This window comes from Scylla paramamosain, chromosome 21 (assembly GCF_035594125.1).
Source record: "Scylla paramamosain isolate STU-SP2022 chromosome 21, ASM3559412v1, whole genome shotgun sequence".
In the NCBI taxonomy this organism is placed as follows: Eukaryota; Metazoa; Arthropoda; class Malacostraca; order Decapoda; family Portunidae; genus Scylla; species Scylla paramamosain.
In genome coordinates, this window is record NC_087171.1 from 19,775,012 (window position 1) to 19,789,871 (window position 14,860).

The following is a 14,860-nucleotide window of genomic DNA, read 5'->3' on the forward strand; positions in this document are numbered from 1 at the left end:
ATTTTTAGATTTTTTTTCTTTTTGGTATATTTAAGGTATTTAATGTGTTTTGTATGCTTGATTTGTGTGCTTTTTTTTTTCCTTACATATTCTCAAACATTACAGCGCCTGATCTTCACTACATTCAACACCTTACAGTGAAATTTATTAACATTTCCAAGAGTTTTCGTGATGCTAGTGACACTTCAACAAGAATTCTGTAATATCCCCATTTAAAAAGACACCCAGTACCCGACTAATCACTCTGAAAATTTTGAGAGCCTAAAATGTTCCTAAACAAGTCATAATGGCGGATGATGATGAAACGGAATTAACCTCTTGTGAATGTAATACGTGCAGGGGGTGGATGGAGTGTGCTGGAATGACGCGCTGTATTAGATCAGTAGGGATGGATGTGTGGCAGTGATATCCGGCACGGGAAGTAATGTGTTCCTGCAGAAATAGATCACCGAGGGGCAGAATAGAGCTCACCTGCCGATCTCCTGATGTGGTACTCGGCAAAGAAAAGTGTGTGTGTGTGTGTGTGTGTGGGCGGCTGATTGGATGTATGCTTGTGTGTGCCTGTGTGTAAGCCCAGGCCAGCTGTATTTAGCAAACACCTCACCTGTTTTCTCAGTAACACACTTCTAGGGACAAGGGGGAAGAGCGGAACGAGGGAGCCTAAAATCAACATAAATTATTTTCGTACTGGTGGTGGTGGTGGTGGTGGTGGTGGTGGTGGTGGTGGTAGCTGGGCGTCAGTAAGTGGCTCATTACCTTTCATAGCACACTTACTGTCGTCACTCACTCGTATTGATCTGTTAGAGAAAAACACTGCAGTAGTCGAGGAAAGATGTATGTAGTAAAAAAAAAAAAAAAAGAGAGAGAGAGAGAAAGAGAGAAAGAGGGACAGGAAGGTGGCTATATTTATTGATTAACAACGGGTAAGTTCTTAGAAGTGAACGATGTACTATGGAAGACAAGGATTGCAGGTCTAACTAAAGTGTGGTTGAGAAAGATTTAAACGTCTAGCATAATATTAGAACTTCAATTTGGATTTTATTGCATGTACGCTAAAAAAAAAAAAAAAAACATTATAGAAGAATGTTGATAAAATGCAACTCTCTTATTATGTTCAGCAAAGGTACTGTGTTGATTTTATTTTGTAGTGTTGTGAGGAAAACTATCAAAGGAAATACTAAACGGAGATTTCCCTTATCGCAGCTTCCCTTATTTCCTTATATTTCTTTATTCTTGTGTTCTGAAGTCCATCTGTAGCAATATTTTTCTATACAGTATATCAGCAGAAGAGATAAAACTTTCAGACTAATGAATTCACCAAGGAAGAAATGAAGGCTTGCAAATGTTGTCTTGCACGGAAGCATTTATCATGTCAAGTTCCGGCTGGGAAGAAAAAACGTCAAGAAAGAGAGAGAGAGAGAGAGAAAAAAAAAAAAAGATTGAAAGACGAAATTATGACAAGTATGCAAACGGGGGGTAAGCAGATTTGCAAAGCGACAAAATGTGTTTCCTAATGAGAGCATTTGTTGGCTGTGACCTGGAGCCAGATGTGCGGGGTTGGCCAAGGCGCCTGTACTCCCGTGGGTGGCCTGAGTGAGTTTGTTCCCATACCTGATGAATGAGTGGTTAATTATATCCGGGATGGCTGGCAGTGGGTTGTCATTGCCTCTTTTGTGTGTGTGTGTGTGTGTGTGTGTGTGTATCTACATATCTACCTATCTATTTATCTGTCTATCTATCTGTCTGTCTATCTATCTATCTATCTATATATCTATCTATCTATCTATCTATCTATATCTCTGTATCGGTAATGTCATAAAAGAATTTCTCTCTCTCTCTCTCTCTCTCTCTCTCTCTCTCTCTCTCTCTCTCTCTCTCTCTCTCTCTCTCTCTCTCTCTCTCTCTCTCTCTCTCTCTCTCTCTCTCTCTCTCTCTCTCTCTCTCTCTCTCTCTCTCTCTCTCTCTCTCACATCGAAGAGCGAGTCCATTATTTGCCGATAATGCAATGGGCCTTTTCCCTAACGTACATCCGATTACGAGGAATCTGTATTATGTTGTGCTTTGTGTGTTGGAGAGCTGACGCGCCACTCTCCGCCTTATGAGTGTTGGACCATTACGCACAGAGAACCCGCGGCTGATGGGGATTGATTTTTATTGACTTGAAGGACTACTGTAACTTATTCATAAACTCATTGGTTGGTTAATTTTCTAGTTTCTTTGTTATATTTCTTGTTGTATTTTTATTCTTTTTTTTTCAGTCGTCTATTAATTTATTTGCTTGCTTATTGGTTTATTGTTTACTTATTTGTTATCGAGTTTTGTGTATTAGTATCCATTTATCGTCTGTATATAGAGCAACATATTACTGGCTCAGTTTTTTTTTTGTATTCTGACCCCATTTTTTTTTTTTTTTCTCTCAGTTTTCCTTTCGAATGAATTTATTTGTCATTCTAAGTTAAAATATTCAGGATTATTCTAAGTAACAAAGTCGATTTCTCTGCACACTATGAAGGAACCGTAGCCCAGAGAAGTGAAATCAGTTTGTCTCTGTTCCTCCTAGACTCTTATTTCACTCTTGCTCATGATGACGTGGCTCAACGGGAAAAAAGCAAACAAAACCTGGGAGTTTACAGAGTCTTCTGGTATTATGCATGACACAAGGGAGTGAAGGTACAATCCTGGACAACAACAGAAGCTTATCGTGCTTACTTTTACTGTGTTTTGCATTTTTTAAGGCTCCTTGATCCTCTTACCACTTTGAAACGTTCTGTAAGGAGATTGTAACCAGATAAGTTTAAGGGATTGAGTGTGGTTCTGTTACTCGACTACTCAAGTGTGATTTTCTTCATCTACGAAGTCATGCTAATGTAAGGAGATTGTCAGCAGATCAAGGACATAAGCTTGAGGAAAATACTGTCGACACACACACACACACACACACACACACACAGGCCATGATGAAGCGGGTGGTGGTGTGTGTGTCGGGGGTGCGTCCCCTTGGTAGCCGTCACAGCAGCCCCCACACAACTGCCTGTCACTCACTGAAGCTGCAGCACAAATCAACCACGTACCAGATTTATTCTCGTCCCTCACTGCTCCCTCACACTGTCACTCATTTGTAAGTACAGGTGCGGCATTCACACACACACAGACACACACACACACATACAGAGAGAGAGAGAGAGAGAGAGAGAGAGAGAGAGAGAGAGAGAGAGAGAGAGAGAGAGAGAGAGAGAGAAACAAGCTACTTTTTTCAGACCCTCTCCTCTTTCTTCTACATAATGTGCAAACACTTAACGTATCTGTGTAGATTAGTTAAGATTCGAGCATATTTGTTACCCTCGTCTGTATTAATGGCTTTGAGCTGTTGCTAAGGTAAAATAGAGTAGAATTAATTGCTTCAAATTGTACTGTGCTAGTGAAGAAGTGAAGGATTGGTTAATACAGTATACTTGAAACAAAGGAGGGTAATAGGGCTGTTTGCTTCCTTCTACCTCCACACTCTGCCTTCATGTATATCCCACTTATGTTTCTCTGTACTTAGCACACTACTACACCAACGGGAATTAGTATACCCATCCACACAAACAACTTAGCTTTTCTCTCTCAAGCAACTTTTTTTTTTTCTCTCTCTAGCAAGCTGAGGAGAAGCTGTAGCAGTACTAGAGAAAATAAATAGAAATAAAGAGTAAACAGTGCAGTGTGAAAGGCTCCTGTGTTGAAATGAAGGAAAGTCAACACATCTTATGGTATTCTGTTGACATGTTTGGACGTAAAGTTGCGTTCAGTGTACATGCTTCACAATTTTTTCCCGCATTTTTTGGGTATTTATTTTTCTTTCTTTTTATTCGGCATTCAGTTTTCTTTATTTATGTTGCGCCGGTGAGGAAAACTATACTGATCTTTTTTGTGCGTGTGTGAAATCCTGTTTATGGGATTTGTTAAAGTTTTATAGTCATAGCCTCATTTGTTTATTCTCTTTACGTACCATCGTTCATTTATTTTCCAATTTTTCACGCGCCTTTAATACAGCACAGTTGCTCGCTGCGTTTGTTTTGATGAAAATGTATACAGTATTGTTAGCGCCGCGTCAAATTTCCAGTCAAAGCAGTCTTTATCGAGCCGTGCACCAAAATGATTCATCGACACGTTTTCCCAAAATTTGGTAAAAGTATAACAAAAATGGACCAAAACATGTTATATCCTGTTGTAACGCAGCGATGTGTTGAGGCAGAACATATGAAATAACGTATCTCTCTTTGTGTGTTTCTGCTAATTTCAATTTTGTGCCTGTATTTGAAACAGTGAAATTGTAGAATGATTAGTTCGGTACGGAAAAGTAAGCCATTTAAACTCTCTGGCTAAGTGAATAGTACTGTCATGTTTGAAGCTGTTGATGGTGGTGAGGCTGGAGATCATTTTTATACACGAGGAAGCACACATCACATCTCATGGGGGGGAGAGGGGGGGTCTGACGGGGAGCGTGTAAATGACGACGCTAAAATTAAAGAGCAACAGATTCGTAATTTAATATTCACAGATTTTTTGGGAACAGACACTATGTTGGGTAGCTGAAAGGAAAGAGAGAGAGAGAAAAAAAAAAAGATTCCTTATGTTCGTCCTGAATAATTGTAACCTTAGGCATGTTTCTGTGCTCCTACACCAATTTTAGTCATACTTTATTAATTTAGATGTGAATAGTCAAAGTGGATTCTCCTCCTCCTCCTCCTCCTCTTCCTCCTCACCACCACCACCATCACAACCACCACCACCACCACGATAGCCATCATCGTCATCATCATCATCTCGCCAAATATTGACTTGTTTTTGCTCGTGGCGTGACCTGTACAATATCCTATAACGCCCTAATTTCACACGTGCCTGCTCTAATTAAGGTCTCCTAGCCTGTGTTTATCATAATTACCTGTCCACTTGCCATTTACCTCCGCCACGCACGGACTACTACCCCCTCCATCTCTATATCCCTCCTACCGTCCCATCTTCCATTCCTTCCCACAATTTAGCTCTTTTTAACGCCCCGCCTGTTTATGTCCCAGTTCCCAGCAGCCCTCACAGCCACATATCACCGCCTGCAAAGCCTCTTGTGATTGTTTTCCTTTACCGGCAATACCTGTGTTTCCAGCCTCCTTCCATCTGTCTTCTCCCTTCCTCGCTCCCTTCAGACACTTCCGCATCGCTCCCCCTCCTGCTCAAGAGTTCCTGGATGCCGGAATATAATGACTACGGATACTACGAACGTTCTGTGTCTTGAGTACTTATGACGAATGTGGAAGGTTGTAGTGTTTGGACGGTGAGGTAGGAGAATGTCTGATCTGGTTTGGTTTTCCTGGTATATGCAGTCGGGTACAGTTTTTTTTCATATTTCCGCCTTTTTTTTTTTCTTCTCATTGTCGTTGTTGTCGTTTTTTGTCTTCCTCTTTATCTTCCTTTTTTCTTCTTTCTTCTTTTCCTTTTCTTCGTCATCATCTCCTCCTCCTCCTCCTCCTCCTCCTCCCTTTAATGGCTCCCAGCACATGTGGGTCATTTTTTTTTTTTTACAGGGAAAGGTAATGATTCGTTACTTAAGTTATTTTTTCAGACTGGATAGCTGGAGTTGCCGTGGAGAATCAGGCATTCTGCACCTTTCATTATGTTTATAGTGCGTTATGATTATAAAACCTTAATTGACGTAAAGTGGATATAGATGGAGGGGTGTGCACGTAGAAATATGTGTAGGCAGACTGGTAGATAAATAAATAGATAGATGGACGGATAGATAGTTAGACAGAAAAAAAAAATAGATAGAAACATATATTGAAAGTTACTTAATAGCAGTTAATAATGAAAATAGTTCTTGAAAGCTTTTATTCCCAGTACAGTAATACTCATACAATACAACACAGCGAAACAGAAAAAAAGAGCACAGGGATTAATTTCGAACACACTCACATACGTGTAATGGAATGGGATGAATAGGTTTTTTGTACTGTGAGAATTATTCGTTTTCTATTAGTGTCTGGCATGGAAAGGGAGTCGCAATAGGCAGGTATGATGCAGGTAACAGCTCGAAAGTGACCGGAGCTTGTGGAGTGCTAGGGTTGGGAGATGCTAGGATATGTATAAGCAAGTGTAAGAAGGGGAAGGAGTTTGTGGTGTGATCGAGTGGGAGATGCTCTGACGTGTCTAGCAAAGTGTAAGGAGTGGAAGGATGTTTTTTTGGTCCAGGAAGTTTCATTTGCTTAACGAGATTTCCGAGTGAAGAGAAATTACTCCATTTTTTTAAAATTTTGGACCATAAGGGAAATCAAATTAGTCATTCTTTTGAAATGGAGATAAATAAGAATGAATTGATACCATTTGTTTATTTATTTATTTATTTTTTTGACACTTTGAGATTGGGAGTAGAAATAAAAAGGTCACAGTTTTGAAGTCTGGGCACTAAAAGAAAAAAAGAGGATGAATTGATAAAACTTGCATTTTTATTGTTTCGCCTTGAGACTGAGTAAAAAAAATAAATAAATAAATAATTTTCTTGACATTTTGCGACTGGTAAAAAGATTTAACCTTTTCTCTATTTATTTGAGATGAAAAATAAACTAATCTATATCTCCAACTCAGCATCAGGAGTGAAAAGGAGACCAATCCACTATTTATCATCATTCACCTTCGATACTATGATAAAGTTGAAAGAGCAAACCAATACTGAATGGCAGGAATAATGTAGAATAAGGGGATTTAGACATTTAGATTTAATTTACCCCCAGAGATATTATACAATCCTTTGACTCACACAGTTGCCGAGGACAGTCAGACGTGGCTGGTGTACATCCCTTAGCTTCTTGCGCAGGTGGATGAATATTTAGCATGCTGTGTGCCTGCCTTTGTGTCCAGTGTCGCTTTGAATGTTTCTCTCTCTCTCTCTCTCTCTCTCTCTCTCTCTCTCTCTCTCTCTCTCTCTCTCTCTCTCTCTCTCTCTCTCTCTCTCTCTCTCTCTCTCTCTCTCTCTCATCGACAAAATCTAGCATTCAATAAATAAAAATGGTATGGGAACTCCTTATTCTGAGTTGCCATAGGGAGAATCTTCGCCTTTACTAACCCATACCTCTTACTTAACATATTACACATTTCCGCTTATTGCTAACACCTCTGGAATGGTCATCGGGTCTATTGTTGGTAGTTTTTTTTTTTTTTTCACTGCATTCTCTTTGTATCCTTTGTATTCCTCCGTGACCTTGGCCTGTATGCACCAGTGGTCGTTTTCGAGAGATACAAAGTGGAAGCAGGATTGGTCATTGTGCGTCCTCGTTTTATTGTTGTTGTTGCAGGAATACCACACCTCCCTCGTGCTAATCCGCTGGAGAGCAATGCGGGAGAGCTGGAAAGGTCACTGCGCCGGACATGTGAAAGCCAACTGGAGTCTCATTGTTGCCTTTGAACGCTTTTATTTATTTATTTATTTTTTATTTGCTTCGCTATAAAAGAATACGTTTCACCTGAAGAGTCCAGCGTGCAAGAGTGAGTGATTGTGCCTTGGAGATTTAATTATGTGGAATTTGTATAGTAGAGGTTCTGGGAAAATGTTAACCTAGTGTGTTCTTTATTTTCTTTTTTTTCATTTGTTTGTTTTACATATTCATAATTCTTGAGATGGAAGAGCTTAAGTATTAGAAGAAAAGGGGTCCTCTTACTGAATATCTTCAGTATTTTTTTTTTCTTTTTTGCATAATTGACGAAAAGGAAGTTGAAGGTTGTGTGACTTTTTCTCTATATTAGTACCTTCTGTAACTCGATTTCGTACTGTGGAATATGATAAAATGTATTCAGAGGTGCAGCAGCAAAGTCTTCAAGAGTTGTTGCTCAGAAATATATTTTCTACATCTTTTTCCTGGATGGTTAATTAAGGAAGACTACATTTACTTTAAAAAAAATACAGACAGATCCAAGTTTCCACTTAATTTGTAAAAGGAATGTGAATTAGATTTATACAAACCTGAATTTCAAATATCGTCTTTTACTAGATTCTGTATTCTGCACCTGGAATTTCACCTGACTTTCTTTTCCAGCAATAACCTGCAGGCTTTCCTCTGTATTGTGCAAAGCATGACAAACCAGCTTGACAAGTAACAACAAAACAAAACTTTTTATTTATGTCTTGAAGTCTCGTGTAGCTGCTGTGGCCTCTTCATAGCTCCTCTATTTTTTATTTGGAATATCCGGAATGAGGTCATCTTGTTAAAGTGTATTAAAGGTCACAGCATCTCCCTGAGTGCTGAGTTCTCCACTTAATCATCTTAATTGGCGCAGAATTTATCACGGTCAAGTTGGCTGTGTTAGACTTCGCCTCCTCATCAAACTTTAGGGAATGGAAAACATATATTGGCCCCAAGTTTAAGTCCAGGCACTCCAGCACATGGTAAAAGTGTATTAAGTTGGAATTAATCATCTTTAGCGGGTGAGTCATCAAGCCTGGTGTAGTGAAGGCAATATGGCTGTGACGATTTCTAGTACATTCTATTCCTTTAGTGCGGACGCGTGATTTTTCTGTACCTGTCATTTTGGGGGAGGAGAAAATTTTGACAGGCTGAGTCCAGAAGAATGATTTTCCAAGACTAGAGAATTTGTTTTTGCCACGTTTTTTTTTTTTTTTTTTTTTTTTAATCCCTTGTGACTCATGGTAGACCTAAAGTGGTATATTGTTTTATGTAATGACACCACAGTGAAAAAAAAAAAGAAAAAAAAATCATAAGCCAAATGAATACTGACAATTATTATTTCTTTTTACTTTATCCTGCAAGTGACACAAACAAAATCGTTGCATTTCTGATTTCCAGCAAAGAATTTTTTATTATTTTTTTTTTTTTTTTCCTGAATCCCCATGACATGCTTCCGTCGCCAGGAGAGGCATTGCGTAACAAGAAGGAGGGATCACATTTTGAAACACTTCTGCGCCGCACCTCAACTACATTCAAAACGGTTTATTTGAAATTACACGGATTTTTAAGGGTGTTATTACGGTTCTAGTGACAGATTAACAAAATTTATACATTATTTACAGGAGATACACGCTTGAGAACCCGGAAAATCATCTCTGTGGCCTTGGAAAGTAATCGTGGTGACCAAGCAAACGTTTCTGGCCAAAGACTGTATCACACTGTCTCTTGTCCGCTTAAATATCCTCTTTTTTTTTAGGTATTTGTTTTATAAGCCAAGCAGTTAGATATTCTTATATGATACATGGATGAAGACAAAGAAACAGTGTCAGGCTTCCCATTGAGGTCTCTTTCCAAACCAAATTTAAGTCTGCTTTGAGGTAAGTCATGGTCATATTCACTCAAGTCTAGTGACATCAGTTACGTAAGTATCGCAGGTCAAATAAAACATATTATGATGATGATGATTGTGAAACTTGAACTAAAAGAGTTGCAATTTCATCTTCATTTCATTTTTTTAGTATTACTGTTTGTAGGGATCGAGAGGGAAGGTGGTGCTGGAAGAAAAGAATGAAGGAGCCCACGAGGATATTGAAAATTCCTAAATTCGGGGATGGAGAGAAAAGGCTGGAGAACCACTGGACTAGACAAACATATTTTCCTGCTCTCTTAATAACACAGTGGAGTGAATAAATGAACAGTTTGTTTCTCTCTTGCTTTCTTTATTTCGTAACGAATTGCAGACTCCAGTAAATATTTTTCTTTCCTCCTTTATAACTGCGCCAGAAGTGACTGTCGTACTTGTATGGCACGATAAATAAAAAAAAGAACCCATCCTCATTTTTATATCAGATTGATACAAGAAACAAATATGATAAACATGATAAACAGCACACTTTCATCTTCATTCATACTTTTTCTTTCCTTGTCAATATCTGAATCAATTTTTTAATAGTATACAAAATGCGGTTCAGTGTGATAAACCATAATACACTTTGACTTATCATGTACGAGTACTGTGACTAATTCATAGCTGGGCGAGAAGGACTTCTAAACCTTCTGATATTTTATAGTAACGAGATGCTTTCTGCTACGGCTGGACGTCCAAAAGAGTGAGGAAGAGGAAACAGTACAAATGTGAGTGCCTTGACAACAATCCACCAGTAGTATTTTGTCATAAACACAGAAAGCCAATAGAAATGGTTGGGCACACTGATTTTCTTCTCTCTTTCTCTCCCAACAACAGCAGCGTGCAGTGGTTGGGGGGCAAAGGGCAACAGTTTCTGCAGGACTTACAAATTAAAACGAATATGAAAAATTCTTGGTGAGCTGCAATTTGTGACCATATTCTTTTATTCCGATTTATAGCAAGACTTACATGCAGTGCCTATTTATTCATCAGTGACTCAACCTTGACTGATTTATTTTATTTACACTAAGCTCTCTTTCTCTGTCTCTCTCTCCTTCCCTCTCTCTCTCTCTCTCTCTCTCTCTCTCTCTCTCTCTCTCTCTCTCTCTCTCTCTCTCTCTCCCTGTTACCAAGGTCTTAAGGATTTCATTACCTGCGTCAGTAATTATAAGACTTCTTTCACGTTCAAAAATAATAGCTCATGCAAGTTCAGTAATGGCCTCCCCGTTTGAGTTCGATGGTGCCCAGAACTCAGGTAATTGGCGTCCAAATGAACCATAAAGATTGCTCTGCATAATGAACATGAGCCATCAGTTTCTACAGGTTGTGTTGCTCCCAAAATATACTCGTATTGTGTGTGTGTGCCTGCCTCGTTGTGCATCAAGAAAGCACAGAGGATGGGAAGGGTAACATTATAAAAGTTTGTGGAAGCGTGATACAAAATAAAAAGAAAAAGAAGATTGAATTCTAGATCATGTGGCAAAATATCAGAGAATATCACGGGTTTTGTTTTGGGAAATGTTACTGAATCAGGTGCGTGAGACGATGAATCTTACATAGACGAATGATACGGTGACCTTCCTCTCTCTGACCTCTGCTGAGCTCTCATGGCAAACTTATAACGATATAGATCATGGAAACTGTGTGGTCAAGGTTTCTCTTAGTGGAAAATATCAGTGGTCAGTGGCAAGAGCGATGGTGGAGGACCCTTAACTTTCACTACCCAGTATTCTTTATATTAGTGTCACTTATTAGTTTCGAAATGGTCAATAGGTCTGATTCTCTTTGTTCTTCTATTATGTTCCTTTGTGTCAGTGGCAGGTCTTGGGTGTAATTTTCTCTGCTGTCCTTCTAGATGACACCGCCACCTCCTCCTCCTCCTCCTCCTCCTCGTTTCTTGTCCTTTTCCCCGCCGAGGATATTGGTTCATCTGGTTTTATCTCGTTAGTTGACACTTCCTGGTGGGCCTTCGCTGCAGGATTCGCACACTTGTTGTTTGTGACGCTGCGGACTTGTCTTGTGTTGGGATTACAAAGATTCGTCGTAACCAAGATGTATTGTTAGTTTGTTTGTTTGTTTTTCGTTTCCTTTCATTTGTTTTTGCTGTTGCCTCTTGCTTTGTTTTTTTTTTTTTCTTTATTCAGTTTTTATTTTTTGTTTTTATCTTTTTTCTTTTTTTTCTGAGTTCCTCTTCCTGTTCGCTTTTGATTTTTTTTTTCCTGTTATCTCTCTTTTCTTTCTCTCTCTTTTCTCTTCCTCTTTTTTATTTCTTTTTCTTCAGGTTTGTTTACAGATCTCAGTTTTATTATGTACCTAATTATGTTTCAGCTCTCTCTCTCTCTCTCTCTCTCTCTCTCTCTCTCTCTCTTCTCTCTCTCTCTCTCTCTCTCTCTCTCTCCTCTCTCTCTCTCTCTCTCTCTCTCTCTCTCTCTCTCTCTCTCTCTCTCTCTCTCTCTCTCCTCTCTCTCTCTCTCTCTCTCTCTCTCTCTCTCTCTCTCTCTCTCTCTCTCAGTTAAAACAAGGAATACGACTATACATATATTTAATAGTATACGATGATGATAGAATTAGTACGATTATCAGTTTTATCGCTATTCTGAAATCATTTTACCTAATTATATATTGAAAGCCACGAATATGATTATCACCACTATGCAGGTTTTATTTGCATGAACATTAAAATGGTAACATAATCAGCACTTTGCGTAAACATGGAAAAGTATTAATAAGGGAGGAACCATCGGCCATGTTTTCATCGACACAGAATAAAAAATGGCAGTGTTCCTTCGCCTGAGAGATACTCACTCCCTTGTCGATGATGGAGTCTCTTAAGTAAGGAGCATCAAGACACCTCATGCATTTTGGAAACTCTTCTTGTACGTAAGTTTTCAAGCGAGTGACAAAATAAACAGGCTTTTCTTCTTCTTTTTTTTTTTTTTTTTACGAAACATCAAGACATCTCACACATTTTGGAAACTCTTTTTGTGTCATATGTTTTCGGCCAGGCGACACGACAAAGTGAACAGGCTTTTTTCTTTCCCTTTCTTTTCTTTGTGATCCTGGCCAGACTCATTACCTGTATATCCCTCTGTCTGCCTCGGTCCATTGAATCGCATGCCCTCTAATACAGTCCTATGTCACTAACCTCTATTTTCCTCCTCTTCCAGCTCTCTCCTTCGATCCCAAGAAGCTGGAGTCGTCGTCACAGCTCTGGTCAGGTTACCATCCAAACATCAACGTGCTCACCACCAGTTTTGAAGACTCCACGCCGACGAACATCACGGCGCTGGTCGGAGACTCTGCCTTTCTCCCCTGCACCGTCTTCCACCTTGGTGACAGATCCGTGAGTAGCATTTATCCTTCAGTATAAGAGGTTTTTCCAGCTCTCTCTCTCTCCAGGACGTTGATGTTTTGTTCGTTTCATAAGTGGAATGTTGCGTCCAAGCTTGTCTCGTTTGTGTTTGGTTTAAAGTGTCGTCGTAAGGCGTTCGTGTTCTCAAGTTACTGTAGTGTTGTGTGTGGTGTTGTTAAGTTGGTTTACTGGTTAGCTAGTGTAGTAAAATATTTCGTTATAGTAGCAGCAGTATGTTGATTGTAGTAGTTCTTGTAATAGCATAATGTACTAGTAAATATAACAGTAGTAGTAGTAGTAGTAGTAGTAGTAGTTCTTTGGTGAATCGTAAGGCAGTAAATAGTGGAAATCGTCCTGACACCAAAACATTTCAGATAACTGCCAGAGAAAAATTGTTGCAACACTGAAGCAACACCAACCAAAGGCGAAGACAAAGAGGTAAGAGGCCTTTCACCTCACCTCCTTTCACTTCACCTCACATCCCCGGCGGACGCTCGTTCAACTGAGACAAATAAGAATACAACACAACAAAACATTTCTTCTAAAACTAAACGGAAGGAATGTACCGAGAATTTCCTTGGCTCTGTATTTAGTTCAGGATAGCCATCGTCAAGAGTGAATCAGTAATGTTTCAATAATAGGTAGCCGCGAAGCTAACGTTGGATTAATCTCGTGGTTTCCTCATTTGTGTGGTTGAGTAAATACGTTGGTCCGATGCGTGCCTTTAAGCGCTGTACGGCTATTGATTACTGCTTGTATGAGGGAGGCAGAAGGAAGACGTGAATGGAAGGGTTCATATGATAGAAGACTTACCTCGAGTTTAGATTACCCTTTAGAGAGAGAGAGAGAGAGAGAGAGAGAGAGAGAGAGAGAGAGAGAGAGAGAGAGAGAGAGAGAGAGAGAGAGAGAGAGAGAGATATTGCCATGCGGTTTTTATTTTTTATTTTTTTCAGATTTTAAAGAGATTAAGATAGAAACGATGACCCGAATCTTTGGTAGGATCTGGACGCTTTAATGTAAACGACCGTAACAAGGAAAGAATTAAGCAAGCGAGCAAGAGAGAGAGAGAGAGAGAGAGAGAGAGAGAGAGAGAGAGAGAGAGAGAGAGAGAGAGAGAGAGAGAGAGAGAGAGAGAGAGACGAAGACTGACTGACTTACTGGATGCGTCTCTCCCACAAACACATTATGCTGATTCCGGTTCGACACATTTCCCCGCCGATGAGCTGCAGATCCCAGAGGAGTTGCCGTCACCTGCTGCCAATTTCTGCTACGGCATCCTCACCTGACGCACGGAGAGATGAAGCCAAGGACAGAGACACGGAAAGAGAAATGCTTGTACCTTCTTCCCCATCATAATTTTTTTCACCACTGACGCAACTTTTATGGAAGATTAAACTGGCGGCGCAAACTTAATCCTTCACTCCCCGCCCCATCCAGCATTCAAGCTTGGTGAGTTGTGAGTCCTCCAGTATCACTTCGCAGGCTGAGATTCGCGTTGTACTCAGTTTGCGGCGAGTTTTTCACAGGAGAGCGCCCAGTTACTGTCCCCCTTAAGCCAGAGGACGTGGAGAATAGTGCGTTGAAGGTCTCCGCCTCACCCGTACATTGGAAGGCATGAGCTCTCAACTGTCTCCAGGAGGCTATAGCTGGCGATTCTGAGGCCAGTGAGAGGCGTGAGGGTCCTCGAGAGAGAGAGAGAGAGAGAGAGAGAGAGAGAGAGAGAGAGAGAGAGAGAGAGAGAGAGAGAGAGAGAGAGAGATTGAACAAGTGTAACACATTTACCCAAGTGATTTCAAACTGTTTATTTATTTAATTTTTTTTTTCACTTTCATTGTCGGAAGGAAATGTGTGTAATCATTGACAGGAGTCCTATTTGTTTTCTTGCAGCGTCACCGCCTCTCGTAAAGCTCCAGGGGCCCCGCCTCCTTATAAAAATGTAGATAGATTTTGTGATGAGGTGCTCGGAAAGGGAAGGAGAGGAGGTTGGCCATCCGCGAAATGCTGCTAGCTTGGGTTGTATATTTGTGTGTGTGTGTGTGTGTGTGTGTGTGTGTGTGATATGAATGTATAGTTGTATCGAATTTCCGTATAAAGATTAGCAGCATTTGATTGGTTTGTTTGATATTGCTGGTCTGTAATTGTAATTTTACGTGATTATTATTTTTTTTT

The 14,860-nt window shown here is 39.9% G+C and overlaps 1 protein-coding gene across 1 annotated transcript in view; it reads left to right on the forward strand.

The window, feature by feature from the left end:
* Positions 1–10,554: 10,554 nt before the first annotated feature.
* The window catches only part of LOC135111293 (uncharacterized), a 73,105-nt gene continuing 68,799 nt past the window's right edge, over positions 10,555–14,860 (forward strand). Inside the window, exons 1-2 of the mRNA XM_064024530.1 lie at positions 10,555–10,594; positions 12,507–12,682. Of these exons, the coding sequence (XP_063880600.1) occupies positions 10,555–10,594; positions 12,507–12,682 (216 nt within the window). The remainder of the gene's footprint in view (positions 10,595–12,506; positions 12,683–14,860) is intronic.